The 26,089-nt window shown below is 48.5% G+C and overlaps 2 protein-coding genes across 2 annotated transcripts in view; both read right to left on the minus strand.

Annotated features, from left to right (window-relative positions):
- TELO2 (telomere maintenance 2) overlaps positions 1–4,291 on the minus strand; it is a 115,863-nt gene extending 111,572 nt beyond the window's left edge. Inside the window, exons 1-4 of the mRNA XM_075318233.1 lie at positions 4,175–4,291; positions 3,325–3,672; positions 1,377–1,657; positions 1,089–1,157 (exon numbers count right to left, since the gene is read on the minus strand). Of these exons, the coding sequence (XP_075174348.1) occupies positions 1,089–1,157; positions 1,377–1,657; positions 3,325–3,653 (679 nt within the window). The 5' untranslated portion in view covers positions 3,654–3,672; positions 4,175–4,291. The remainder of the gene's footprint in view (positions 1–1,088; positions 1,158–1,376; positions 1,658–3,324; positions 3,673–4,174) is intronic.
- Positions 4,292–9,054: 4,763 nt separating this feature from the next.
- Positions 9,055–25,871, minus strand: EARS2 (glutamyl-tRNA synthetase 2, mitochondrial). The gene is made up of 9 exons (XM_075319399.1): positions 25,728–25,871; positions 17,894–18,049; positions 17,620–17,809; positions 13,517–13,989; positions 12,905–13,013; positions 12,675–12,813; positions 10,972–11,102; positions 10,563–10,698; positions 9,055–9,338 (listed from the first exon to the last, which is right to left on the minus strand). The coding sequence occupies exons 1-9, from the start codon at positions 25,837–25,839 to the stop codon at positions 9,255–9,257; spliced, it is 1,530 nt and encodes a 509-aa protein (XP_075175514.1). The 5' UTR covers positions 25,840–25,871; the 3' UTR covers positions 9,055–9,254.
- Between the last annotated feature and the right edge of the window lie 218 nt (positions 25,872–26,089).

Raw genomic sequence — 26,089 nt, forward strand, 5'->3', positions numbered from 1 at the left:
TTTTATTGAAGACAATGGCACAATAGCAATGCGCACGCACCGCCAACAGCAGTAATGGCGGCTATGGTGCGAAATTTAAAAGAAGACAAAGCAGGAAGAGGAATCATCACAGAGGACCCAATCCACCAAGCCCCATCCCAATGATCAAGCCACTGCATCAATAACGCCATTTCTGAAGGTCCGAACAAGGGTTATTCTGCAATCAAGCCTCGGATTTCTCAACTAAAGGTATCATTTTAAATCAGCCTCTTAGCAGCATCCTTACATTGTCTCTAGTTTTGTGGAGGTCGCCTGAGTTATAGCTTGTTTGTTCAAACGTAATAAGAATATCTGTGTGTATAAATAATCAAAATGTAGATGTAGTTGTATAATTATCTGTCTGTCTATGTAGCAATTGCACAGACCTATAGTATAATTCAAAGTTGTATAATCATGAAGGAGTTAACCAAAGATGATGAAGCCAGAATGTGAAGCTGTAAAAGTGTTATCAGTAATGTTCACACAAAAGGAATGTACGGGAGGGCAGGCAATGTGCTGTGTGAGAAATTGGGGAGTGAAAAGCACTCCTTGTTAGCTTCAAGGTTATTCATGCTTACTTACTGTATAATTGGATCTATAGAATTAAACTAGCTCAGTTGGTGACGCTGGCTGAAAAAAGAGAGCATGTCTGTGTTCTTTGTCTTATATACATTGACATATTGGCACTGCTATACAGCTAATATGGCACCGTCTCTGGATATCCCAAACAAAGGCTCCATTAGCAGTCTTCAACGCAAATTCCTCCCTTGACAGTTTATAGGGCAAAAATCTGCTGGTAGGCTCCCTTTAACTGTTTAAATATCGGAGCTGCCATCATCAGACCCACAACAAACAGCTACTGGGGTCTGATGCTCATTTCTACTGCCACTACCAGGTAAAAGGAGTAATAAGTCCCCGCCATGTCAGGTCCTTCAGAGCAGGAGCCAAAAGCCTCCCCTCCCCCCCCCCCACCATATTGACGATCCATAGGGCATACAGAAAAAATATCAATCGTCTTTTTGTGTATTGTTTTTTTTTACTATACAGGGGTAAACAACCAGGATACTCACGCTGACGACCCTGCATACAGACTTTCCCCAGGACCTGAGATATGAAAGAGATGGAGCAACCTCTCCCATCTAAGGAAAAGAACAAAACACAATAGCATCAACCTCCTAAAGTTACAGAGCAATTCCTCATTTTCAAGACAGGGCAGGGCATCCCGATGGGCACCATCAGTCGGAAGAAGTCTTATAACGCCAAGACAATGGTATCAAGGATTTTGACAATGTCTACAGTGATCTGCTCCACTTTGGGTAACTCTCACACCTACATACTTTTAATATTTCTACCCTTACCTCTTAGAGATACAGAAACCATCTGCAGGACACGCAGGATGGCGTTCCCCAGAAGGGGGTAATAGTTTTTAGGGTAGAAAGCAGCTTTATTTTGTTTCTGGAGACAATTAGCCAAGTGGTCGGGTAAGCTGCAGATCTTCGTCAGGATGGCTTCATGTAAGATTGGGGTCGGCGTCGCCTCCAGCTGCTGCTGACAAACCTCCCAGATGACGTCGGCCAGTGATCCGCTCTGCAGGAATCTCTGCAGCACGTGCATACAGCGATCGAGGCGAATACAGGGCCTGTAATGAGAGGAGAGCGGGTTGTGGTGGAGCCATAAAAGTAAATAATCATGACTTTGGTGAGTCTTACAGAAAAAAGGGCAAAAGGGGGGAGGCTCCTGCTGCAGTCAGTTGCGGTTTGATGGTTCAAATCTGCAAAGAAAAAACAAGCTGTGTGTGTGTGTGTGTGTGTGTGTGTATGTGTTTCCAGAAGTTTCATTCACTTTCCAATATCAAGGGCAAAAGGGGGAGGCTCCTGCTGCAATCAGTTGCGATTTGATGGTTCAAATCCGCAAGGAAAAAAACAAGCAGTGCGTGTGTGTGTGTGTGTGTGTTTCCAGAAATTTCATTCACTTTCCAATATCCATGGAAAAAGGGGGGAGGCTCCTGCTGCAGTCAGTTGAGATTTGATGGTTCAATTCTGCAAGGAAAAAACAAGCTGTGTGTGTGTGTGTGTGTGTGTGTGTGTGTGTGTTTCCAGAAATTTCATTCACTCTCCAATATCAAGGGCAAAAGGGGGGAGGCTCCTGCTGCAGTCAGTTGCGATTTCATGGTTCAAATCCGCAAGCAAAAAAAACAAGCTGTGTGTGTGTGTGTGTGTGTGTGTGTGTGTGTGTTTTCAGAAATTTCATTCACTTTCCAATATCCATGGCAAAAGGGGGGAGGCTCCTGCTGCAGTCAGTTGAGATTTGATGGTTCAAATCTGCAAGGAAAAAACAAGCTGTGTGTTTGTGTGTGTGTGTTTTCAGAAGTTTCATTCACTGTCCAATATCAAGTTCACTTTCCAATAACAAGGGCAAAAGGGGGGAGGCTCCTGCTGCAGTCAGTTGCGATTTGATGGTTCAAATCCGCAAGTAAAAAACAAGCAGCGTTTGTGTGTGTGTGTGTATGTGTTTTTAGACGTTTCATTCACTTTCCAATATCAAGTTATTTTTTTACCTCTTAAAAGCCACAAGGCAAAAAGGCAACATGTGAACAATACGCAAAACGCGTTGGGACTTCCCCCATCCCACTAGACATCTACCTCAGCACATGCACTTTATTATGGGTAAGGTATGACTCCATGTTACCTCATACGATACGGACCTTGATTTGATTCGGTTTGTGTACACTTGTATGATTATATGTATGGTAACTATGTGGTGATCATGTATGAGGACTTATTCGTGGTGTTTATGTGTAACCCCATTACATGGATGTTGTAGATGTCCCAGGATAGGGATTTCTCGGTCTTCTTATATCCAATCACTGTTGACAGTGCCCTTGTGTGATATTTTTGATTAATAAAAAAAAAAATAAAAATATCTTTCTACACATTTACTCTCAAGGGTACATTTTTTCATGGTTTTCCAATATGAACGGCCTTCTAAAGCTCATTTTTCTCATCTATTTCTATATCTCTACATTGAGTGGCCGACAATGTGATATTATTGCCAAATATCCATCTGTTATTCTTTGTTGTTCTCCCCTAATACCTTATGGTGGGTTTCACAAGTCCAATGTTGACGGTCAGAGTATGAATCGCAATATCAGGACTGGCCCCTTAGTCTCCTGAGCTGATCTAATCAGCCCTATTGGTATATAAAGCTGTTGAGTTCTGGGTCAGGGGACCAGCGGCCGATCAGACATCTTTGCCCGTACTCGTCCTGTGAATGTAGGATGTATGAAGCCTTCGAGTGTGTACTCACCCTGTCCTCACCATGCTGTCCATCAGCACTAGGAAAGCCTGGTCTGCTGGGCCCCCTAAGAAAAAACTGTCCCATAGATCCAAATGGTCAGACGTCAAAAGGTCAAACCACTGGGGTCCCATATGAGCCACCAGAAACCTAAGGAAAGGCGTGTAATGTGTTCTGTTAAATTCGGAAATTTCCTGAGGAGATGCCGGGTCCTCTCCTTCCCCGAGGTAGCGTTTGGCATCAGACAGCACCTCCACCAGCCGGTCGCCATCGCTGATCTTCGGTAACTCGGCCATGATCTGCTGGAGTGAAGAACGCAAGCACAGAATGTCCGGATCCATCTTCTGAGCAGCTTTAACCCTACAAAACAGAAGAAGAAGTCACACAGATCCGATTAGTGATCTTATATATCAAGCCATCCAACTGGTGCAAAACTACAGCTGCAGGGCATGATGGGAGTTGTAGTTCAGCATGCTGGAGCCCATTGTTCTATACAGTCCAAACGGACACATGTAAGAAACAGATGGAAGGAAAGACAACTGCAGGATCGGGATACAGAAGTCTTTGCTTGCAGTCTGTAACCATGGAAACACATTGGAATGCATAAGGGCTGTAAACACAAAACGGCAGGAGAGCGTAAATAAAAACTAGGTGCAAAAACATAATATTCACAGTCCGATTGCCATGGTGGTTACTGAGCGACAAGGGTTTGCAGGGACGACACTTAAATATATGAGGAAATCCAGTATAAACAACTGACATGGTCTTAGGGACCCCCCCAAGTCACATACAACAGCAAAACTAACACATTACCATAGTAATAAGTATGTCAGGTGGCATTTGTGAATTAATCATACATTACCTGTCGTATAAAGATCAGACAACACTCAGGAGCTTTTTTTCTACGAGAAATGTCACTTATGCCTCGATCTACAAGGCTAAAATCATGAGCGCAGCCATCTTAGTCCTCTCACAGGAAGTTACACGCAGCCATCTTTGTACACCCACATTATGTAGCCGGCGAGAGGTTCCGGTCACGTGACACTCTATACTCCCGTGCTGTATTGCGCAGTGCTGCTCTGTCGCCCTCTTGTGGTCGCTGTGTATTACTACAATATAAATTTCTCTGATTTCTGCAGACAGTCTCTGTGGGGTGTAAACCAAACCAGTCACTGGCAGAAATTGCTCTCAGCTTTATGGAAGGCCCTGACATTTCCAAGAGTAAAGGACGGGTACTACTATATATGGAAAATCAGCGTCGCCTGTTTGCCTACAGTACACTTTTGGGAAAAATAATATAAGTATAATAATGGGGCTGCAACGGTCCTTAATGGTGGCACATGGGGTCCCCATATCTGAACTAGGGGCCAGTCCTGCTTTTTGTGCCAGAATATAAAGCTCCTGTACAGCAGTGGAGTAACGTGAGGCGTCAGCACCCAGGACAAGGGGGTATTGTACCTCTACCCAGTAATCAGGTCTATTTAGAAAGTCCTCTGTCAGCACAGAATGACTGTTCAAACCCAGCACAAATGCTTGGTGTATCATGATGCGGCCAAACATTTAACTTCCCACTTGATTGTTTTCCCTCTATCTCTCTTCTTTGATTGACAGTTCTGGCCTCATAGAGCCAGAGAAGGGCAGAGATGAATGGAAATCCAGCGGTGGGGTGAATTAAAATTATTAGCCCCGCCATGATGCACCAAGGGCCTGTGCTTGGTTTGAACAGTCATTCTGTGCTGACAAGGTACCTTTAATGTGAACAGGTGCAAACCGAACATGGAATATACTCTAACAAATATACAGCTGCACTCTGGAACGCTAAGGCCTGTAAAATGCAAACAGTGAATATAGAAATTTGGACATGCTATTGAAATACATTTATAAATTGAGATATTCATATTGTCCCTCCAGGGAGGAAGGAGACAAACTCTAGCGCCACCTATTGGAAGTAGCAATCCTAAATTGAGATAGTTTTATATGAGCCCAGCAGCCAGCATCAAGGCGTATCTTTTTATGCTGGGTCCCTACCTAGTCATGCCTCTACCTGGGCTGATAAGAATACAATTTTAGGGTACAGTTCCACTTGCACATAGATTATTATGCGAGAGCATCGGTAGCGATATGCTAATGACCCTTTGCTGCGAGCGTCAGCCGAGGGTCATGCGACTGTGATGTGATCTTGCAATCGTATCACAGGTGCGAAGAAGAGGGAGGGAGCACTTTCTCTCCATCTCCTCCGCTGCCTGTCTTTGCAGTCGGATGACATGTGAGTGCAGTGCGATGTTTGACATGCTCCCATAGACTTGTATGGGGGTGTGTGAGCCAAACGCAGCGTGCTGTAATTCATTTCTCAGGCCGCTATGGCAGGAAAAATCATTTGCAGATGGACACTACCTCATAGTTTTGCACTGGTGCGGGTGCAGTCCGATGTTTAATCGGATTGCACTCGTCTGTGCAAAACACAAGTGGAACTGAAGCCTTATGGGCTTATCAGCACAGATAGAGGCATTAAGGTAGGGACCCAGAAAAAAAAGAGATACGCCTTGACGCTGGCTGCTGGGCTCCAAATTCCTAGATTCAATGTTTGAATACCTTAGCTTCTCAGAGTGCAGCTGTATATTTGTTACAGTGCCTTTAATGCCCACTTAAAAAGTAAAGATGAGCCCCTCAAAAAGTAATGACCCCATTGTGTCACTCCCCACAGTTTGTCCTCACCTAATCCATGCGCCTGAGTCTTCTCCCCCCTGTCCAGAGTGGGCTGGGATGTCAGGGTGCGGATGTCTGTTAGGTTTGCTGATATAGCACAGGATACAACTGTCTCAGTGCCATGTTGATTGGTCGAGTTCACAGTGGCGCTCACCCCCGGGCGTCCGATCAGAAGTACAGGGTATGTGCAGTGCTCGGATCATCAGTGCCAGCGGCGTCACTGCTTCTATCCGACATGGTTTTTTTTTGCTTATTTTGTGTCCCTAATATTTTTTTTGCCCAGGACGGCCGCCCCTCTGGACCTACACGCTACAGTCGTAGAAAGTGTCACTGCCGGGAGGGCCAGCTCTCGGGGCATAGCTAGAAAGTGATCACCTCCATACCTGCAATGTTGATGGCCTCCTCTTTATGGTCTCAGTTTGAGGCTCTGCTCCCTGCAGCCTCCACTCACCCTAACGCTGACCCCTTACCTGCCACCTCTCCCGAACCTTATGGGGGAGATTGCAAATCACAGAAGTGCGAGTGGAAAGCTGGAATCAGGAGGCTTCGGTGGAATCAAAATGACATTCAGGGGCAAGAGAACGGCTCAAAGGAGCATGGGCTGAAAAAGGAGGCAAAGCAAAAGGGTAACAATTCCCATAAGTAGCAGGTGTCAGAGGATTGAGACCTTTTGATTTCTGTTGTATGGAGACCACACGCACAGCGCTGCTTAGTGCCAGAACGGTGTACGTGCTGCTGGACATCACTCGAGTACGGACCGATTGTGTCCTGAATTATGGTAAACTGAGTCCAAACCGCCCCAGATCTAGAGGGACAGTCCAGAAATTAGGAAAATGGCTCAGGAGGTTGGAGGGGTCCCAAGTACACAAATACAGTTCAATACAACGGTGGAGGAGGAAATGATCAGATCCCTACTCCACTATTCAGTCTGGGTCGGAGGAGGGACCTTCAGGCCAAGTGGTTGGAGGAAAGTGGAATAAGAGGTATCTGACTGTGGGGGCTTTGGGAAGTCATATTAAGTATGGGGGGGCCACAATATTTGGGGGACTGTGCTGTAAGGGAATCATAGCATGTGTGACTCCTGTGAAGGAAATCAATGTGCATGTAGCACAACCAATGGTCTTGTTGAGGTGGAAGCCATAGTGTAAGAGCAGAGGGGGATCTCCTTGCCACGACACCCATCTGCTATAATGACGCCATCGCATGCCAATACAAAGACTAGATCGATTGATAGCTGCTGGCCATGCCTGTCTAATAAAGACCATGGAGCAAGCACACCCTTTAGATGGCTTTTGCTCAAATGCTTGATGGACCCGACAGCCATCGCTCCTGCTCCGACCCCCTACGAGTGCTCAGCCCAGCCAAGTGCGCATGTGTCCTCATCAATTGTGAGAATGGAGGAAGCCTTGGCTTATCTTCCCTGACTGCAAAAGGATCAGGCATGTTAAATCAAATATCTTAAAGGGAATCTGTCACCAGGTTTTGCTCTTCCATCTGAGAACAGCATAACGGTAGTGACAGAGACCCTGATTCCAGTGATGTGTCACTTACTGAGCTGTTTGGTATCATTTTGATAGAATCAATGTTTTCTCTGCTGCAAATCTAGAACTTATACAGAGCTTATGAATATACTGGACTACTTGCCGCACGCCAAGTAGTCCTGTAATGATAATCTACTGCTGATTAACCAGTGATTTTATAAAAGGTACAGTAAGAGTGACACCGCTGGAATCAGGATCTCTGCCCCTACATAATACTGCTCTCAGATTAGGTGGCAACAACCTGGTGACAGATTCCCTTTAATCGTTCTTCTGCACTTACTACCACCCCCCCTATATCTGCCATCAGATAAAAGTCAGTGCATCCCCAAACATATTAGATAGTTGACTGGTCCTGCTGAGATGAGTGAGTTTGGTGGTCATTAATCTAATGTGTCCTGTTAGCTTAAAGGCGTATTCCAATCTGCATTAGTTATCACATATCCACACCCCCATGGATCACATTAATCCCCGGAATGGGGGACTTGTGTCTCCATCCCTCCCCTGTTCACAAGACCGGAGCCAGGGGGAGACCGGAGCCAGTGGGAGATGACTGGAGCGTATGATCATGCATGCACCCTGCTCGCCCGTTTAGTCTGCGGCACTGACGATACAAAGACATCCAAGTGCCATGAAACTGAAAACACAGACAAAATCTCACCACGCCATAGACTTTGAATGGAGATGCAGGGGGCAATGGGGCATTCATCCAATCTTGTGGCCAGGGAAAAACTGGAAATTAGTGGCGGTTGTGACCCACTTGAATCTAACAATAGTAGGTGATAATTTATATAGCACGGTATACCCTTGTAATGTTTAGCTTTTAAAATGAATCTGTCGGCAGGTTTTTGTTATGTAACCTGAAGACAGCGTGCTGTAATGGTTAACACTTATCACAGTGTGTTCTTGTATACCTGTAATGTTTGTTTTAGCACCAGTAGCTTATCATTGCTATGACTAAAGGGTGCTTTACACGCTGCAACATCGCTAGCAATCTCGTTAGCGATGTAACACGCCAGATCGCAGATGCAATCTGCCGAGATCGCACATGTGACCGGCGCTATAAAAACGACCTATGTGTGATCGCGGCAGATCGCATCTGCGATCTGGCGTGTCACATCGCTAACGAGATCGCTAGCGATGTCGCAGCGTGTAAAGCACCCTTAGCTGTGGCATGGGCACTTATTTGACCCATCCCCTGCTGTGATTAGCAGCTCACTGTCTATTGACATTGTACATAGAGCCTGGTGTGGGCAGCTTTCTTAGCTCTGCTACATGGCTAAATCTAAAAACTCTGTGTCTGAACAACTGCACCGAGTAAACCAAGTGTAGCATCATTGGATTCAGGATCATAGTTTTTAAGGTTGAAGGGAGACTCTAAGTCCAAGGATCTCTTTGCCTACATCATGGTAGCAAAAATCTGCTGACAGATTCCCTTTAATAAATGTGAAACACCCCTCCTCCCCCCTAAAAAAAAACCCAAAACCTGCAATTTTTTAAAGATTTATATTTACATTTTTGCATTTTTACAAAACATTACAGACAAGTTCATATTAACATTGGAATAAAAAAAATAAATGTTGCATATGTACAGACTGCTCCGGTCACCGTTGTGGTGATAAGTCCGGGGCCGCCGCTCAGTAATAATCCAATACATTATTTTACAGGACGGACAATTTGAGAGTGATGTATCCACATTCAGCCGGACGAAGCCGTCTGCAAACGTATAATCGACTCCTCCGGTCCTAACGAGAGCAACATCTCAGCCACGCTGGGTCCGGTCTACAGAAAAGGAAGAAAATGTCTATTATTATGGAAATGACCAATGATATGCAGAATGACACATTTATTACTCTATTATTACAATTTTCCATGTTTCCGCCGCACCTCTTTGTGCTCAGATTGGCTGCTGGGTATGAGCAGGAGCCCTGCAGAAAGTCCGCACCCGAGACCTCCTAGACCTCATCCCATGGCCTTACCGGTGCACGAGCCCCTTCATATAATCAGTGAATCTCCAGCTGTTTATACACCGTATACTTACGTTATAATTTATACTATTTTCCAGGGTAAACTATAATAAATGTGGCCCCGAACCTCTCCAATTAAGATCTAAATAGTTTGTGAAAGTGACAAAGTAAGAAAAACTTACAAACTAGGATGCCCATGTGGCGTGAACTATAATTTGTGACTTTTTTGTGCCATTATTTTTCATGTATAAACCTACACAATTGTGCACCGAGCATTACGGGTGTCTTTGGGTTCGATTGGACAACATGACCACATCCCGCCCAGTCATTAGCTGCGATATGAACACTGTCTTCTAGAAAGTCCGCTTTTTGGAACACCATTAGGAAATTGAAGCTGAATGCGGAGCGGTTTTTATAATGCCGCACTCACACATCCGTGTGTCACGGTCCTAGTACGGACTGTCCGTGGGTCTTATAGCAGATCAGTAGTCCAGCGGCAAGTCCGTACTTTATGGTCCGTAGTAGGACCGTGACTTTTAAATGTGTGAATACGGCATTGGACACATTTCATGCTCTTGGGCTATGTGCCCACGGGACTCTATACCAAACCTGCGGATATATCTGGATTTTCTAGATAAATCTGCAGGTTTTTGCAAGTACAGACACTCCCCATGTTATCCTATGGGACATGGGCAGTGCTGTGTCCATGCTGCGGATACGTACGGCTGCGGAATATGCTGCGGATGTCCCGCAGCCGCACGTAACTGCATGTCAATTATTCCTGCTGCCTCTACACTATGGAAATAAAGGCCGGGACTTCCGCAGGTAAGCCGCATGAATGTCCGCAGGTTTTCCGCAGCTATTTCGCTGGAATCCCGCAGCTATGGATAGCTGCAGATTCCGGTGAGCTGCTGCGGGAAACCTGCGGACATACCTGCGGATATATCCACGGGTACAATGTCCTATTGGCATATAGCCTTAGTACGGATTTTTCTGAATTCTATGCATTGGCAGATGCCAGCGATGATTTTTCCAGCACCTCAAGCCCACTGAGCACTAGTCGGAGAAGTTTCATGGACGTGCTGTACTTCGTGGCTTTCAGCAGCTGCAGTTGGCTCTTCAGCTCTTTGCTTAGCAGTTCCAGGCTGGTGTCCTTGTGACTGTTCTGCAGAATCCTAAAAACCAAACATCAAATAACATGAAGACAAGTGGGTGACAATACAGATTTATAGAATGGTAGCGTTGGAAGGGACCTCAAGGACCTGAGAGAGTTGGACCAGATGACTTATCTGACGCCCCAGCAAGTTTCATGCATCGGTCCAATCCCAATAGGATGATGTCCTTTGCGTTTCGAATGGTTGCTCCAGCCAGTGGCGTCTCTCTGCGCCCGATATCAGATCGGACAGGACATGATGTCTGCAGAACCCCAAAATGCAAATCATACACACCGCACCACCAGACTCCCGATCTCGGCAGCTTCACTTGACAGACGTTGCAGTTCTTCCTGCTGAACCGATGGTCGAATCCAGAGATAGGAGAAATCTGGGGACAGTAGATCCGTCAGCAAGTGCAAGTGTCCCTGGAAGACGAATTGGAAAAAAGTTTAAAGGGAACCTGTCAGGTCCAATATGCACCCAGAACCACGAGCAGTTCTGGGTGCATATTTCTAATACCTGCATCTAGTAGCATAGATAAAGGGATCTTTAGAAAAAGTATTTGTAAAGATCCTTTATGATATGCTAATGAGAGCAGGGACTAGTCACAAGGGTGTTATATCCCCCGACTAGTCCGCCCTCTTAGCATGTTAGCACACCCACAGAGGAGTGCTAACATGCTATTCAATGCCAATTTCCCAGCATCATCAGCGTTGACGTGCATACCTGTGTCCGCTGTTAGCGCTTCAGAACATTGGGCTTAGGGTCAAAGCGCATGATCTGAACTCCCCGCACTTCCGGTCATGCACACTATGGAGCTGGATGTACGCGTCCCGGCTTCAGAGAGGTCTAGTGCGCATGACCGGAAGAGCTGGAGACTTCTGACAATGTGCACTGAGCCTAAAGCCGAAGTAATAAGTAGTGAGAATGGACACAGGTAAGTGTGTCAGAGCTGATGATGCTGCCATTTCCAAGCTTGTAATGTTGCATGTTTACTGATTTTTTGTTACAGCTCAGTTTTTTCTTTATTGAAAAGCATGTTAGCACGTCTTTGTGGGCATGCTATCATGCGAAGAGGGCGGAATGAGCACAGGAAGTAATACCCTTGTGACTAGTCCCTGTGCTCATTACCATATCATAAAGGATCTTTAAAAATACTTTTTCTATAGATCTCTTTATCTATGCTACTAGTGTTGAGGATAAGAATTAAGTAACTAAAAATACTTAATTCAGCCATTACATAGACTCAGGTATATAGTTTAGTAGATGTAAACTAACACACATATTTATAAATGCTTTTGTTTCTTACTAACACGTATATATGTATATTGCATATTTAGTGATTTTCCTTAACACAGTATATACCAGTATATGTAACTTGAAGATGGCTGCTACATCCTGTCTACACCCAAGATGATGAACAAAGGAGAAATTCCTAAAGCTTGGACTGACCAATCCAGAAGAGATTATGCTAATTCATATATGTCCTGAGTCCAGCTTGCGATACTTGATTGGACAATACCTTTGTATACACCCATACTATAAAAGCTCAGGTTTGAAAATAAAGAGTCAGTCAGCGCCCCTCATGGAGATAGTTATAACTGACTTGTTGTCCGTTATTTTAGTCTCATGTGCACACATGACAATATAATTTGGAACAGCAGTCAGATCCTGAGAGACCGCTTGAGTCTCATCTCATCCTCAACACTAGATACAGGGGGACAATTAGGCAGGGATAAGCAATATGCACCCAGAACTGCTCGTGATTCTGGGCACATATTGCACCTGACAGGTTCCCTTTAATTGCTGGAATGTCACATGCCAGATTAAAGGGGTACTCTGGCCAAAAGTAGTTTACACACAGGCAATAAATGCTACATTGGTGAGGGCCCGAATGCTGGGACTGCTAGAATAGATGGAAAGCCTTTGATGGGATTCCGCTATAAATGGATTTTGCTTTTCTTTATAATGCTATGATGAGAGCAGTGCCCGCTTACCTTCCTCAGCATTAGTATCCTCTCTATATACGTTTTATCGAATGTCACATCCTTGTACTTCTCTTGCAGAAGTGTCTGCAGCTGCTCCACCAACTGAGCGCGGGTGTCTGCACCCTCGATCCACCGGGAGAGGTGAACCCTACAAGATATGGGGGTGTATGTGATTATATCCGCTGTCACGTGGTGTCGGACATACTGCACAGTGGAGACTCGGCATGCGTAACACTTACTTGCAGAACTCGGGCAGTTTATCCAGATCCAGGAGAGCGGAGTGAGTGCTGGTGCTCCGCAGGTTAAACTGTCGGAGGAGTTCAGGCAGAGTCCGGCCGACCTGATTTCCTACATGATAAGAACATATAAAAAGGCAATAAAAATGTCAGTGTAAAGGGTTGTATCAGATTAAAAAAACATGGCTGATTCTTATCTGTGAACACCGCCACTCTTCTCCATGTCTAGCACTAATCACTTGCTTAACCTCTTATATGTTACGGTCAATATTTGACAGCAGCAATTAAACAGTACCTGCCTGATGTGACCTGCGCCATTCTTTGCCGGCACAGACCTCTCCTGCCGGCGGATTCCACAACTTCCGCTAACGTCACATTGACATAGCGGCTGCTTCTTTTCTGCTCTGTTGACTGGCTGTGACTGCAGACGTCAGGCTGATTTGACGGCCGGCTCCGTTCCGCCTGTCAATCAGTAGGACGCTGGGATTCATGCCCCGTTAACAGAGCAGAAGAGAAGCCACCAAAGTGGAAACTTCCTATAAGAAAAGCCGGCTGTATTTCTCTTATTCCCCCTGCACAGAGCGGATACAGACCCCCTTCTCCCGCCATTGTTACCAGAGAATCCTGATCCGCAGTTGGTGATGATGTCCAGCAGGGTGTCCGGCAGGAATCCTCTCTGGACAAAGTGCTGGATATATATGTCCCCCTGGCGTTTGGACAGCTTGCTGCCATCTTTGTTGAGCAGGAGTGGCAGGTGAGCGTACGCTGGAGGTGGCCAGCCCAGGGCTTGGTACAGGAGCAGATGTTTGGTGGTGGAGATCAGCCATTCTTCCCCCCTCAGGACGTGACTCACGTCCATCTTATAGTCATCCACCACATTAGCCAAGTGGTAAGTGGGAAAACCGTCCCCCTTTAAGATCACTGGGTCTCCTTCCACACTGGCCACGTTGTGATGTGTCCGGCCATAAACCAGGTCCTGGAAGGAAGGAGCGCCGCTCGGTAACTGGAACCGGACCACAAAAGGCAGATTCTTGGCCAGCTTCTCCTGCACTTGACTCGAGGTGAGATGTCTGCAGCGATTGTCGTAGCTTGAGAAAAGAAAAATAAAAGACAGAAACATTTATACAGTGTGTCCACCCATCTCCTGTCCACCGCCATTAACTTGAGAACGGCGGCAGCTATAGGCATAGAAGTTGTGTCTAGGTATAGTAAAGGAGCCATGCGCTACGCAATGAAATTATTATTATTAGTGTCTGTAACATATATAGTGTGTCCACCCATCTCCTGTCCACCGCCATTACCTTGAGAACGGCGGCAGCTATAGGCATAGAAGTGGTGTCTAGGTATAGTAAAGGAGCCATGCGCTACGCAATGAAATTATTATTATTAGTGTCTGTAACATATACAGTGTGTCCACCGATATCCTGTCCACCGCCATTACCTTGAGAACGGCGGCAGCTATAGGCATAGAAGTGGTGTCTAGGTATAGTAAAGTAGCCATGCGCTACGCAATGAAATTATTATTATTAGTGTCTGTAACATATACAGTGTGTCCACCCATCTCCTGTCCACCGCCATTACCTTGAGAACGGCGGCAGCTATAGGCATAGAAGTGGTGTCTAGGTATAGTAAAGGAGCCATGCGCTACGCAATGAAATTATTATTATTAGTGTCTGTAACATATACAGTGTGTCCATTGATATCCTGTCCACCGCCATTACCTTGAGAACGGCGGCAGCTATAGGCATAGAAGTGGTGTCTAGGTATAGTAAAGTAGCCATGCGCTACGCAATGAAACCACCTATAGCACCACCTGGTGGAAAACAACGGAGCTAGCATTTTTATCTCGAAAATGGAACCAGCTAGAGAAAAAAAGCGAATTACAAAGTTGTAGGGCATCATCAATTCAATACGAATCGACACCTTGCATACAGAAATGCTATGATTAGAATGTGTAACACTCACAAGGCTGCGGACGTGAAGCGATACCTCATGGAGACCTTCCTACAAGTCATTGGGTATGGTGGCTTTGTGGAGTGGCCTCCGCTCACCTGACCTGACCCCATTGGACTTCTTTCTGTGAGGTCACATCAAACAGCAGGTGTATGCGACCCCTCCACCAACATTGCAGGACCTACGACGATGTATCACAGATGCTTGTGCAAACGTGTCACCCACCATATTGCACAACGTGCAGCAAGATACAGTATGCTGTGCAGAGTCCAGATGTGCATTGCAGCTGACGGGGGACACTTTGCGCATCAAAGTTAAATGAGCGCCATATGCGTGACCAGCATTCAATGTTTTGGGGGGGGGGTCATGGGCTTCATATCATAGCATTTCTGTATGCAAGGTGTTGATTCGTATTGAATTGATGATGCCCTACAATTTTTTAATTCACTTCTTCTCTCTATCTCGTTCCATTTTCGAGATAAAAATGCTAACTCCGTTGTTTTCCACCAGGTGGCGCTATAGGTGGTTTCATTGCGTAGCGCATGGCTACTTTACTATACCTAGACACCACTTCTATGCCTATAGCTGCCGTTGTTCTCAAGTTGATGGCGGTGGACAGGATATGGGTGGACACACTATATATCAGTATCTGTGGAGCTGCAGTCAGGACCCCCATTATTAACCAAAGAGGAAAGAGTGTAACAGGAACAAACCGAGGGTCAGGGAACCTAACAGTTGACCGCAGCATCCACTCCCAGAAGCCCCCCACCCCATATATATATGCACACTCCTCTAAGCAAAGCGTGCACATGTTTTTAACAGGTAGGAGAGACTATCTCTAGCAGCTGCTTATCTCACCAGTGATGAGGAGAGAGCGTGATCGCCATTACTTGATCAAGCATTGGGATATTCGGGTACACTCGGTACTCGGATGTGTCATTTGTGAATGATCCCACACCCCTGTGCCACCTATCCTCCCCTGGAAATGCTCTGTTTGTGGCTGGCTGTATGTGTGTAGAGATCCGGACTGCCCATAGCTAATTGACTTCCATTATACTCGTTACTCGAGTTGAACCCGTCAGAGCATCCGACCTTCTCGATTCGAGTAATGAGCACCCGAGCACTTTAGTGTTTACTCATCATTACTCCCCTGAAATGAAGAAAGATTGGGCATGCTGAAATTCAATCTGCCCAATATCTGCTGTCATGTACGGACACTAATCCGCAGCTGTCAAACTGTGGCCCTGGATATAAACTCCTACCTGGCGGTACACAGGGCTGCTGATCCTATATGTGATCTCTAATGGGCACCGTAAATTTCAGTCATCTATCTCTGACTCTAGGAGTGCGCTGTGCTGCACACGTTATCTCATATAAAGGGGTTTTCCAAGATCTGGGCAGATTTTGGAAAACCCCTTTAAATAGCAGGAAAAAAACCCTAAGTTTTTATTAATGCTGCATGACATGGTCATATGACACGATGGCTTAACGGCCGGCTTGCCACAACACGGAGGACGCTCAGCCAGGAAGGTGGCGAGCTGCGGAGCCAGAAAGGTCTTATTCTAGAACGTAAGTATAGTAAAAGATTAAGGTTTTTCTGATTTCTACCTGGATCTCATGAAAACCCCTTTCTTCATTGCATAATACTTCAATAGCAGCAATGTGACAGCCCATGAGTAAAAGCAGCGCACACAATACCGCAGGTAGGATATTCCTGACTGCTGCATGTCATGCAACAAAGCCATCATTTAAAGAGACTCTGTCACCAGGTTTTTGCTCCCCCATCTGAGAGCAGCATAATGTAGAGACAGAGACCCTGATTCTATCGATGTGCCACTTACTGAGCTGTTTGCTGTCATTTTGCTTGAGTCAATATTTTCTCTTCTGCAGATCTAGCAGTTATACAGAGCTCATGAATATGCTGGACTACCTGCAGCACGCCAAGTAGTCCTGTAATTGTAATCTCCTGCTGATTAAACAGTGATTTCATCAAAACTACACTAAGCAGCCGAGTAAGTGACACATCACTGGAATCAGGATCTCTGTCTCTACATTATGCTGCTTAGGTGGCAAATACCTGGTGACAGATTTCCTTTAATTTTGGTGACAGATTTTGGCCACTTCAATGGAGAGGTGGTCATCCAATGGACTTCTTTCGTAACACCCATACACTTCAATAACAAGGGCTGCACACAAGCATGGTCACCTCACCATTGAAGTGTATGGAGAATATTGTCCCATCCATTCTCTGAGTTGGCCGGTATCAGGAATCTATGACGCATTCTCTGTATATGAGAATAACGCTTTAAAGTGGTTTTCTACGACTTACGGGCAAGTGCGGCAGCCTTTTTATTGCTCATCGGCCATGACTCTGTACATTAAGCAGCATTGGTGGCTCAGTGGTTAGCACAGCACTGGGGTCCTGGGTTCTAGTCCCACTAAGGACAACATCTGCAAGGAGTTTGTATGTTTTCCCCGCGTTTGCGTAGGATTCCCCGGGTTCTCCGGTTTCCTCCCACACTGCAAAAACATATTGATAGGGAATTTAGATTGTGAGCCCCAATGGGGACAGTGTTGCCAATGTATGTAAAGCGCTGTGGAATTAATAGCGCTATATAAGTGAATAAATATTATTATATTATCTTTTCCTGGTACTGCAGGTCGCTCCTATATAAGTGTATAAGGAATGAGCTGTAATACCGGGCAGAGCCACTACCAGATGTGTGGCGCTGTGGTAGAGACCGGTGGGGTCCCAGCTTTCTTACCGGGGCGTCTCTCTACTCCTCAGCGCTTCTTTCTTCATTAGTTCCAGCCTTTGTTGAGTACAGAAGCAGCGATAAGCCGCTCCGCTCTCCAGCAAGGTTTGCACCGCCTCATGATAGAAATTCAGACGCCGCGACTGTTCGTAGGGTCCATATAGGCCTCCTCGCCGGGGACTCTCGTCTGGTGGGATTCCTGGAGAGAAGACGTTAGCCACGACATCTTAATGATTGCATTTCAATATCATAAAATAAACTTTACAAAAAGCGAAGATTTCACCTGCCCACTCCAACATGTCTTCTATCCGCTCCGCCGATCCTGGCACCAAGCGGCTTCTATCGGTGTCTTCAAGGCGCAAAATAAAGACGCCTCCATGTTTCTTAGCAAATAGGTAATTGTAGAGCGCAGTGCGCAGGCCGCCCAGGTGCAGAAAACCTAAGGAGACGGAGAATGGTAATGACCAGGAACGCTAAGAAGGGGGCGCTGTACTCATACATGCATATGAAGGATGGGAGCACGTTTTATCCAATGCATCTAAGAAGGGAATTTTGTTACTTACCGTAAATTCCTTTTCTTCTAGCTCTTATTGGGAGACCCAGACGATTGGGGTATAGCTACTGCCCTCCGGAGGCCACACAAAGCACTACACTAAAAAGTGCAAGGCCCCTCCCCTTCTGGCTATACCCCCCCGTGGTATCACGGGTTCTCCAGTTTTAGTGCCAAAGCAAGAAGGAGGAAGCCAATAACTGGTTTAAACAAATTAACTCCGAATAACGTCGGAGAACTGAAAAACCGTTCAACATGAACAACATGTGTACCCGCAAACAACCAAGAAATCCCGAAGGACAACAGGGCGGGTGCTGGGTCTCCCAATAAGAGCTAGAAGAAAAGGAATTTACGGTAAGTAACAAAATTCCCTTCTTCTTCAGCGCTCTATTGGGAGACCCAGACGATTGGGACGTCCAAAAGCTGTCCCTGGGTGGGTAAAGAGATACCTCATGTTAGAGCTGCAAAACAGCCCTCCCCTACGGGGATGTCACTGCCGCCTGCAGGACTCCTCTACCTAAGCTGGCATCCGCCGAAGCATAGGTATGCACCTGATAATGTTTGGTGAAAATGTGCAGACTCGACCAGGTAGCTGCCTGGCACACCTGTTGAGCCGAAGCCTGGTGTCGTAGCGCCCAGGACGCACCCACGGCTCTGGTTGAATGGGCTTTCAGTCCTGAAAGAACCGGAAGCCCTGCAGAACGGTAGGCTTCCAGAATTGGTTCTTTGATCCATCGAGCCAGGGTGGCTTTAGAAGCCTGCAACCTCTTGCGCGTACCAGCGACAAGGGCATCGGAACGGCGTATGGGCGCCGTGCGGGAAATGTAGAATCTGAGGGCTCTCACCAGATCTAGCAAACGTAAATCATTCCCATACCGGTGAACCGGATGAGTGCAAAAGGACGGTAAGGAGATATCCTGATTAAGATGAAACGAGGATACGACCTTAGGGAGAAACTCCGGAATGATGCGCAGCACTACCTTGTCCTGGTGAAACACCAGGAAGGGAGCCTTGGATGACAGAGCTGCCAGCTCAGACACTCGCCGAAGCGATGTGATCGCAACGAGAAACGCCACCTTCTGTGACAGGCGAGAAAAGGAAACTTCCTTCAGAGGCTCGAAAGGCGGCTTCTGGAGAGCAACTAGAACCCTGTTCAGATCCCATGGATCCAACGGCCGCTTGTACGGGGGTACGATATGACAAACCCCCTGCGGGAACGTGCACACCTTAGAAAGACGTGCTAGACGCTTCTGAAAAAACACGGATAGTGCTGAGACTTGCCCTTTGAGGGAGTCTAGCGACAAGCCCTTTTCTAACTCCTATTGTAGGAAGGAAAGAAAAATAGGCAATGCAAATGGCCAGGGAGACACTCCCTGAGTAGAGCACCAGATTAAGAAAATCTTCCACGTTCTGTGGTAGATCTTAGCAAACGTGGGCTTCCTAGCCTGTCTCATGGTGGCAACGACCCCTTGGGATAATCCTGAAGACGCTAGGATCCAGGACACAAAGGCCACACAGTCAGGTTCAGGGCCGCAGAATTCCGATGGAGAAAACGGCCCTTGAGACAGTAAGTCTGGTCGGTCTGGTAGTGACCCCGGTCGGCCGACCGTGAGATGCCACAGATCCGGTTACCACGATCTCCTCGGCCAGTCTGGTGCGACGAGTATGACGCGGCTGCAATCGGATCTGATTTTTTGCGCAGTACTCTGGGCAAGAGTGCCAGAGGTGGAAACACATATGTGAGCCGGAACTGCGACCAATCTTGCACTAAGGCGTCTGCCGCCAGAGCTCTGTGATCGCGCGATCGTGCCATAAATGCCGGGACCTTGTTGGTGTGCCGAGACGCCATTAGGTCGACGTCCGGCACCCCCCAGCGGCAACAGATTTCCTGAAACACGTCCGGGTGAAGGGACCATTCCCCCGCGTCCATGCCCTGGCGACTGAGGAAGTCTGCTTCCCAGTTTTCTACGCCCGGGATGTGAACTGCGGATATGGTGGATGCTGTGTCCTCCACCCCCATGAGGATTCGCCGGACTTCCTGGAAGGCTGCCGACTGCGTGTCCCTCCTTGGTGGTTGATGTATGCCACCGCTGTGGAGATGTCCGACTGGATTCGGATCTGCTCTCTTTCTAGCCACTTCTGGAAAGCTAATAGGGTAAGATACCCTGCCCCGATTTCCAGCACATCGATCTGAAGGGTGGACTCCTGCTGAGTCCACGTCCCCTGAGCCATGTGGCGGAGACAAACTGCTCCCCACCCTGACAGACTCGTATCTGTCGTGACCACCGCCCAGGATGGGGGCTATGACAATGAGGTGGGAATAAGCCACTATTGCAGAGAGTCCTCGGCCGTCAGGGAAAGGGAGACTTCCCGTCCAGGGAGGTTGACTGCCCATCCCATTGGCGGAGAATGTCCCATTGCCGTTGGCGCAGATGAAACTGCGCAAAGAGAACTGCCTCGATGGCTGCCACCATCTTCCTTAGGAAGTGCATGAGGCGCCTTAAGGGGTGCGACTGGCCTTGAAGGAGAGACTGCACCTCTGTCTGCAGTGAACGCTGCTGGTTCAGCGGAAGCTTCACTATGGCTGATAGAGTATGAAACTCCATGCCGAGATACGTTAGTGATTGAGTCGGAGACAGATTTGACCTTGCCAAATTGATGATCCACCCGAAAGTCTGGAGAGTCTCCAGCGTAACATTCAGGCTGCGTTGGCATGCCTCGAGGGAGGGTGCTTTGACGAGTAGATCGTCCAAGTACGGGATCACCGGGTGTCCCTGAGAGTGCAAGACTGCTACCACTGCTGCCATGACCTTGGTGAACACCCGTGGGGGTGTCGCCAGACTGAATGGCAGAGCTACGAACTGAAGATGTTCGTCTCCTATCACAAAACGTAGAAGACGTTGGTGCTCCGTAGCAATTGGCACGTGGAGATAGGCATCTTTGATGTCTGTTGAGGCAAGGAAGTCTCCTCAAGACATTGAGGCAATGACGGATCGGAGGGATCCCATCCGGAACCGCCTGGTGTTCGCATGCTCGTTGAGCAGTTTCAGAACCAGAACAGGACGGAAGGAACCGTCCATTTTTGGAGCCACAAAGAGATTGGAGTACAAACCCTCGCCCTCGTTCCTGAGGGGGGACAGGGATCACCACTCCTTCTGCTCTTAGCGCGTCCACCACCTGCAGCAGGGCATCTGCTCGGTGGAGAGGTGGGGCCGTTCTGAAGAATGGAGTCGGAGGACGAGAACAGAACACTGTCCTGTGCACGTGAGCACAATGTCCGTCACCCACCGGTCTGTGACCTGTGGCAGCTAAATGTCGCCAAAGGCGGGGGAGTCTGCCATCAACCGCGGATGCGGAGAGAGAGAGAGAGAGCTGAGAGTCCTGAGGAGACCGCCTTGGTAGCGGTTCCTCCGACTGCCTTCCTTGGGCGAGATTGAGCCCGGCCGGAATCTGCGCCCGTCTGAGGTTTTGTAGCCCTTTTGCACGAGGACAATTGGGACCTGCCGGAGCTTGGGAAGGACCGAAACCTCGACTGTACTTTTAGGACAGTATTAACATGGTAAGCCGCAGTGCAGACATTGCGGGGTTACGGACGCCTCTGCGGTACAGATGTCCCTGCTCAAGGTCAGCTGCGCAAGAACAGCTGAAAAGGTTAGGTTGCCAATACGGCTGTGGATGCCGGAGCAACCGACACGCCGATAGCCTCCTAGACAGATTTCAACCAGAGTCCATCTGTCTGTGAATGGCATCTTTAAGTGAAGCCCCATCTCCAGTGCAACTATGTCTCTAGACGCAAGCCTGGAGATTGGAGAATCCACCTTTGGACCCTGGGTCCAGCGCTTGACCACGTCAGGGGGAAAGGGATAACGTGTATCCTAAAAACGTTTGGAGAAGACGCTTATCTGGTAAGCGTGGTATTCCTGGACTGCTTCTCTGAAGTCAGCGTGGCCAGAAAAATACTCAATATCTGCGTGAGATACTGAAAAGGAACTTCTCCTGTTCGTCTCCTATCTCCACTGGGGGAGCTGAGGGAGAAAGATCCAACCTTCCAGTGATGGACGGTATAGGATCCTTCCGTATGGCGTTACCACCCGGTGTATCCGGATTGAGAGCGATGTCAGTATCAAAACCCTGAAGAGCTGCCTTTTGGTCAAGTAGATTGCCCATAGGTGCAAGTCTCTATATTATGACTACTCCGTCCCTGTCCATGGACAGGGTTGACAGGAGGTTTCTTTGGCCACAACTAGTAGAGCCCCGGCAGACGAAGTGCTAGAGACCCCTGCAGACGACGTGCTACAGGGGAGCATGCACACAATGGGACGGTGTCATGAACAGCATCCCATGTAGTAAAAACAGCACTGAAATCTGTGTTGCTTTTTTGCCGCTGCCGACTAGCTATCTAGAAGTATATAGCCAAGATTGGTGACCGTACATTGCAATGTATAGCATACAGGCATAAGGTACAAATGACCACTGCAGCACAAGCAATGCAAGCAGCATAGAAGCCTGTGCCCTGGCACCCCTGCTCTTCTGCTGCTGTATACTAGTCATCTAGGGGAATATAGCCCAGAAGAGTGACCCTACAGTGCAATGTATAGCATACAAGCACAAGTACACATGAACACTGCAGCACATGCAATACAAGCAGCATAGAAGCCTGTGCCCTGGCACCTCTGCTCTTCTGCTGCTGTAGACTAGTCATCTAGGGGAATATAGCCCAGAAGAGTGACCATACAGTGCAATGTATAGCATACAAGCACAAGTACAAATGCACACTGCAGCCCATGCAATACAAGCAGCATAGAAAAAAACCTGTGCCCCAGCACCCTTGGATTTCTGCTGCTGTAGTCTAGCCATTCCAGGAGAATATAGCTAAGACTAGCGACTGTACAGTGCAATGTATAGCATATCAGCATAAACACAAATGAACACCTCAGTCGTGCAAAACAAGCAGCCTAGAAAGCCTGTGCCTTAGCACACCTGCTTTCCTGCTGCTGATGTGTCGCTTGCAGTTAAAAACAACACATGTACACACTGCAGTTATATTGTGGTCAGCACTATGTGTGCCGCTTACCGCCCGCCTATAAGCGGGTGTATGATCGCCACCGTCCTGCCTTGGTGCTGAAAGTCCGATCTCGGTGCAGTAATGGCTGCCGGCTTCTTCCCCAGCTCGTGTGAGGAGGGGCGGGCCGTGGGCGTGCCCCCAAGGCAGAGCGGGAATCCGGCGTCCGACAGTGTGCAGTGAGAGGGCTGGAGCATGTAAATAAGGCTCCAGCCCTCGGCGCTGCTGATTGCTCAGCGCCTGTCCCCTTCCCTGAGTGACAGGGAGGGGGCGGGAACGAAGCGGCACTAGGCCGCAGAAGCCGGGGACTGGAGTTATAAGCGCCGCCGCCGTAAAAGCGCGGTCGGCGCCCAGTCCCCGGCGAACTACAAGTCCCAGCCGCGCCGCCGCTCCCGGAGCGTCCGGCGCGGTAGTTCCCCAAAACACAAAGTCACTCAGCAAAGCTGCAGTGACTGTAACCCATTACTGTCCCCGGCGCACTAGCACACCCAGCAAGTCTGGAGTGTGCTGTGCCTGTGTGTACGGGGACACAGAGTACCTGTATGATGCAGGGCCATGTCCCTGAACGGTACTCCAGCTCCGTATCCAGCAGGTTCAAATGGGTCTGTGGATGGAGCCCGGCGTCAGAGCTTTGAGGCCGGCAGGATCCCACTTCCTCAGAGCCCCTCAGGGGGATGTGGAAGGAAAGCAGCATGTGGGCTCCAGCCTCCGTACCAGCAATAGGTACCTCAACCTTACAACACCATCCAGGGGTGAGAAGGGAGCATGCTGGGGGCCCTATATGGGCCCTCTTTTCTTCCATCCGAAATAGTCAGCAGCTACTGCTGACTAAAATCTGTGGAGCTATGCGTGGATGTCTGACCTCCTTCGCACACAAAGCTAAAACTGGAGAACCCGTGATACCACGGGGGGGTATAGCCAGAAGGGGAGGGGCCTTGCACTTTTTAGTGTAGTGCTTTGTGTGGCCTCCGGAGGGCAGTAGCTATACCCCAATCGTCTGGGTCTCCCAATAGAGCGCTGAAGAAATAAAGAGTAAAATATCTCTGACAACAGTCTTGACTGTCCTATTATCAGTTTTTCATCTCTTCATTCTGGAAGCTTACATTTTGGGTTTCATCTTTGCAGAATGGATTGATGTTTTCATTGATGCCGAACTTAAAAAGAATATTCCCGTATTCAATTTTTTTGGATCGTTCTTGTAAATACAAGTATTTTTGCAATTTACTGCTTTTTACAATTTGCAGCCGTTCTTGAGATATTTACACTTTTCCCTTGTTTATAGCTCGTTGCCTAGGTGACCGACCACCGATGTGGTCAAGCTTGTAAGCAATGTGCAGAAGGCAGCCGAAATTAGGAGATAACCGCGGTTTCAAAACAAAGCTTACAAGCTCAATAGAAAACAGGTTGTAAGCGCTGAGCATTTTCTGCTGTCTGGCAGCGGTGGCCGGCCTCCATTCCGCTGTCTGGCTGGCCGCGGTGGCCGGCCTCCATGCCGCTCTCTGGCTGGCGGTGGTGGCCGGCCTCCATGCCGCTCTCTGGCTGGCCGCGGTGGCCGGCCTCCATGCCGCTCTCTGGCTGGCCGCGGTGGACGGCCTCCATGCCGCTCTCTGGCTGGCAGCGGTGGACGGCCTCCATGCCGCTCTCTGGCTGGCAGCGGTGGACGGCCTCCATGCCGCTCTCTGGCTGGCCGCGGTGGCCGGCCTCCATGCCGCTCTCTGGCTGGCGGTGGTGGACGGCCTCCATGCCGCTCTGGCTGGCGGCGGTGGACGGCCTCCATGCCGCTCTCTGGCTGGCGGCGGTGGACGGCCTCCATGCCGCTCTCTGGCTGGCAGCGGTGGACGGCCTCCATGCCGCTCTCTGGCTGGCAGCGGTGGACGGCCTCCATGCCGCTCTCTGGCTGGCGGTGGTGGACGGCCTCCATGCCGCTCTGGCTGGCGGCGGTGGACGGCCTCCATGCCGCTCTCTGGCTGGCAGCGGTGGACGGCCTCCATGCCGCTCTCTGGCTGGCAGCGGTGGACGGCCTCCATGCCGCTCTCTGTCTGGCAGCGGTGGACGGTCTACATGCCGCTCTGTCTGGCAGCGGTGGCCGGCCTCCATGCTGCTCTCTGGCTGGCAGCGGAGGCCGGCCTCCATGCCGCTCTCTGGCTGGCCGCGGTGGCCGGCCTCCATGCCGCTCTCTGGCTGGCAGAGGTGGCCGGTCTTCATGCCGCTCTGTCTGGCAGCGGTGGCCGGCCTCCATGCCGGGATGGCTGAGGTGACTGACGTGGTGTGACCCCTGCAGAGACACTATTGTGCCCTTCCTGTGTTACTGATGAAGACACAGTATATATTGGGGTTAAAAACAATGTCTGCTTTTGTGTATACAGCTCCTGAGCAGGCCTATGTGTTTCCATGGTTACACAGGTTGTAACATCCACTGTGTGTGTTCTGACCCAGCAGTCATAAGGGAGAATAGTTTGCACAGGTCTCTGTCCTGTCAGGCTAAGCCCACTACACTAAATTTACCTGTGGGGCTGGGAGCAAACCGCACCCGAACTTCCTTCTGCGGCCCTCCTGTGCACCCCCTGCTTCCCCGGCGCACTACTGGAAGCAGAACTCTGCCTAACAGCAGCTTCATCTCCCCAACTCATGTCCTTACTATACACTACTCCAGGACCATTGCTTACACTGGTTATGAAAAAAAATGTCCTCATTACGGGAGCCATTTTATTGTAGCATTTTACTATGTGTCAGTGTCTTTAGTCTTCAACAAAATGGCGTCTACTATAGTAATTAGCTGTTGGTTGGCGGAAAATTGGAAAATCGGGTTTCCGGAAACTGTTATGACCAGCTAGAAAGGAGCGGAATTTGAGACCGCGTGACCAAAT

Source organism: Anomaloglossus baeobatrachus, chromosome 7 (assembly GCF_048569485.1).
Source record: "Anomaloglossus baeobatrachus isolate aAnoBae1 chromosome 7, aAnoBae1.hap1, whole genome shotgun sequence".
NCBI classification, from domain to species: Eukaryota; Metazoa; Chordata; class Amphibia; order Anura; family Aromobatidae; genus Anomaloglossus; species Anomaloglossus baeobatrachus.

What these genes read in the sequence shown, in the direction of transcription:
- EARS2 (XM_075319399.1), bottom strand. Translation starts at nt 25,839, where the DNA reads ATGAAGCTGCTGTTAGGCAGAGTTCTGCTTCCAGTAGTGCGCCGGGGA. An exon ending in GTTTGCTCCCAGCCCCACAG is followed by an intron (nt 18,050 to 25,727) that starts GTAAATTTAGTG and finishes CCGTCTCCTTAG; the next exon opens with GTTTTCTGCACCTGGGCGGC. An exon ending in ATCGGGAGTCTGGTGGTGCG is followed by an intron (nt 10,699 to 10,971) that starts GTGTGTATGATT and finishes TTTGGTTTTTAG; the next exon opens with GATTCTGCAGAACAGTCACA.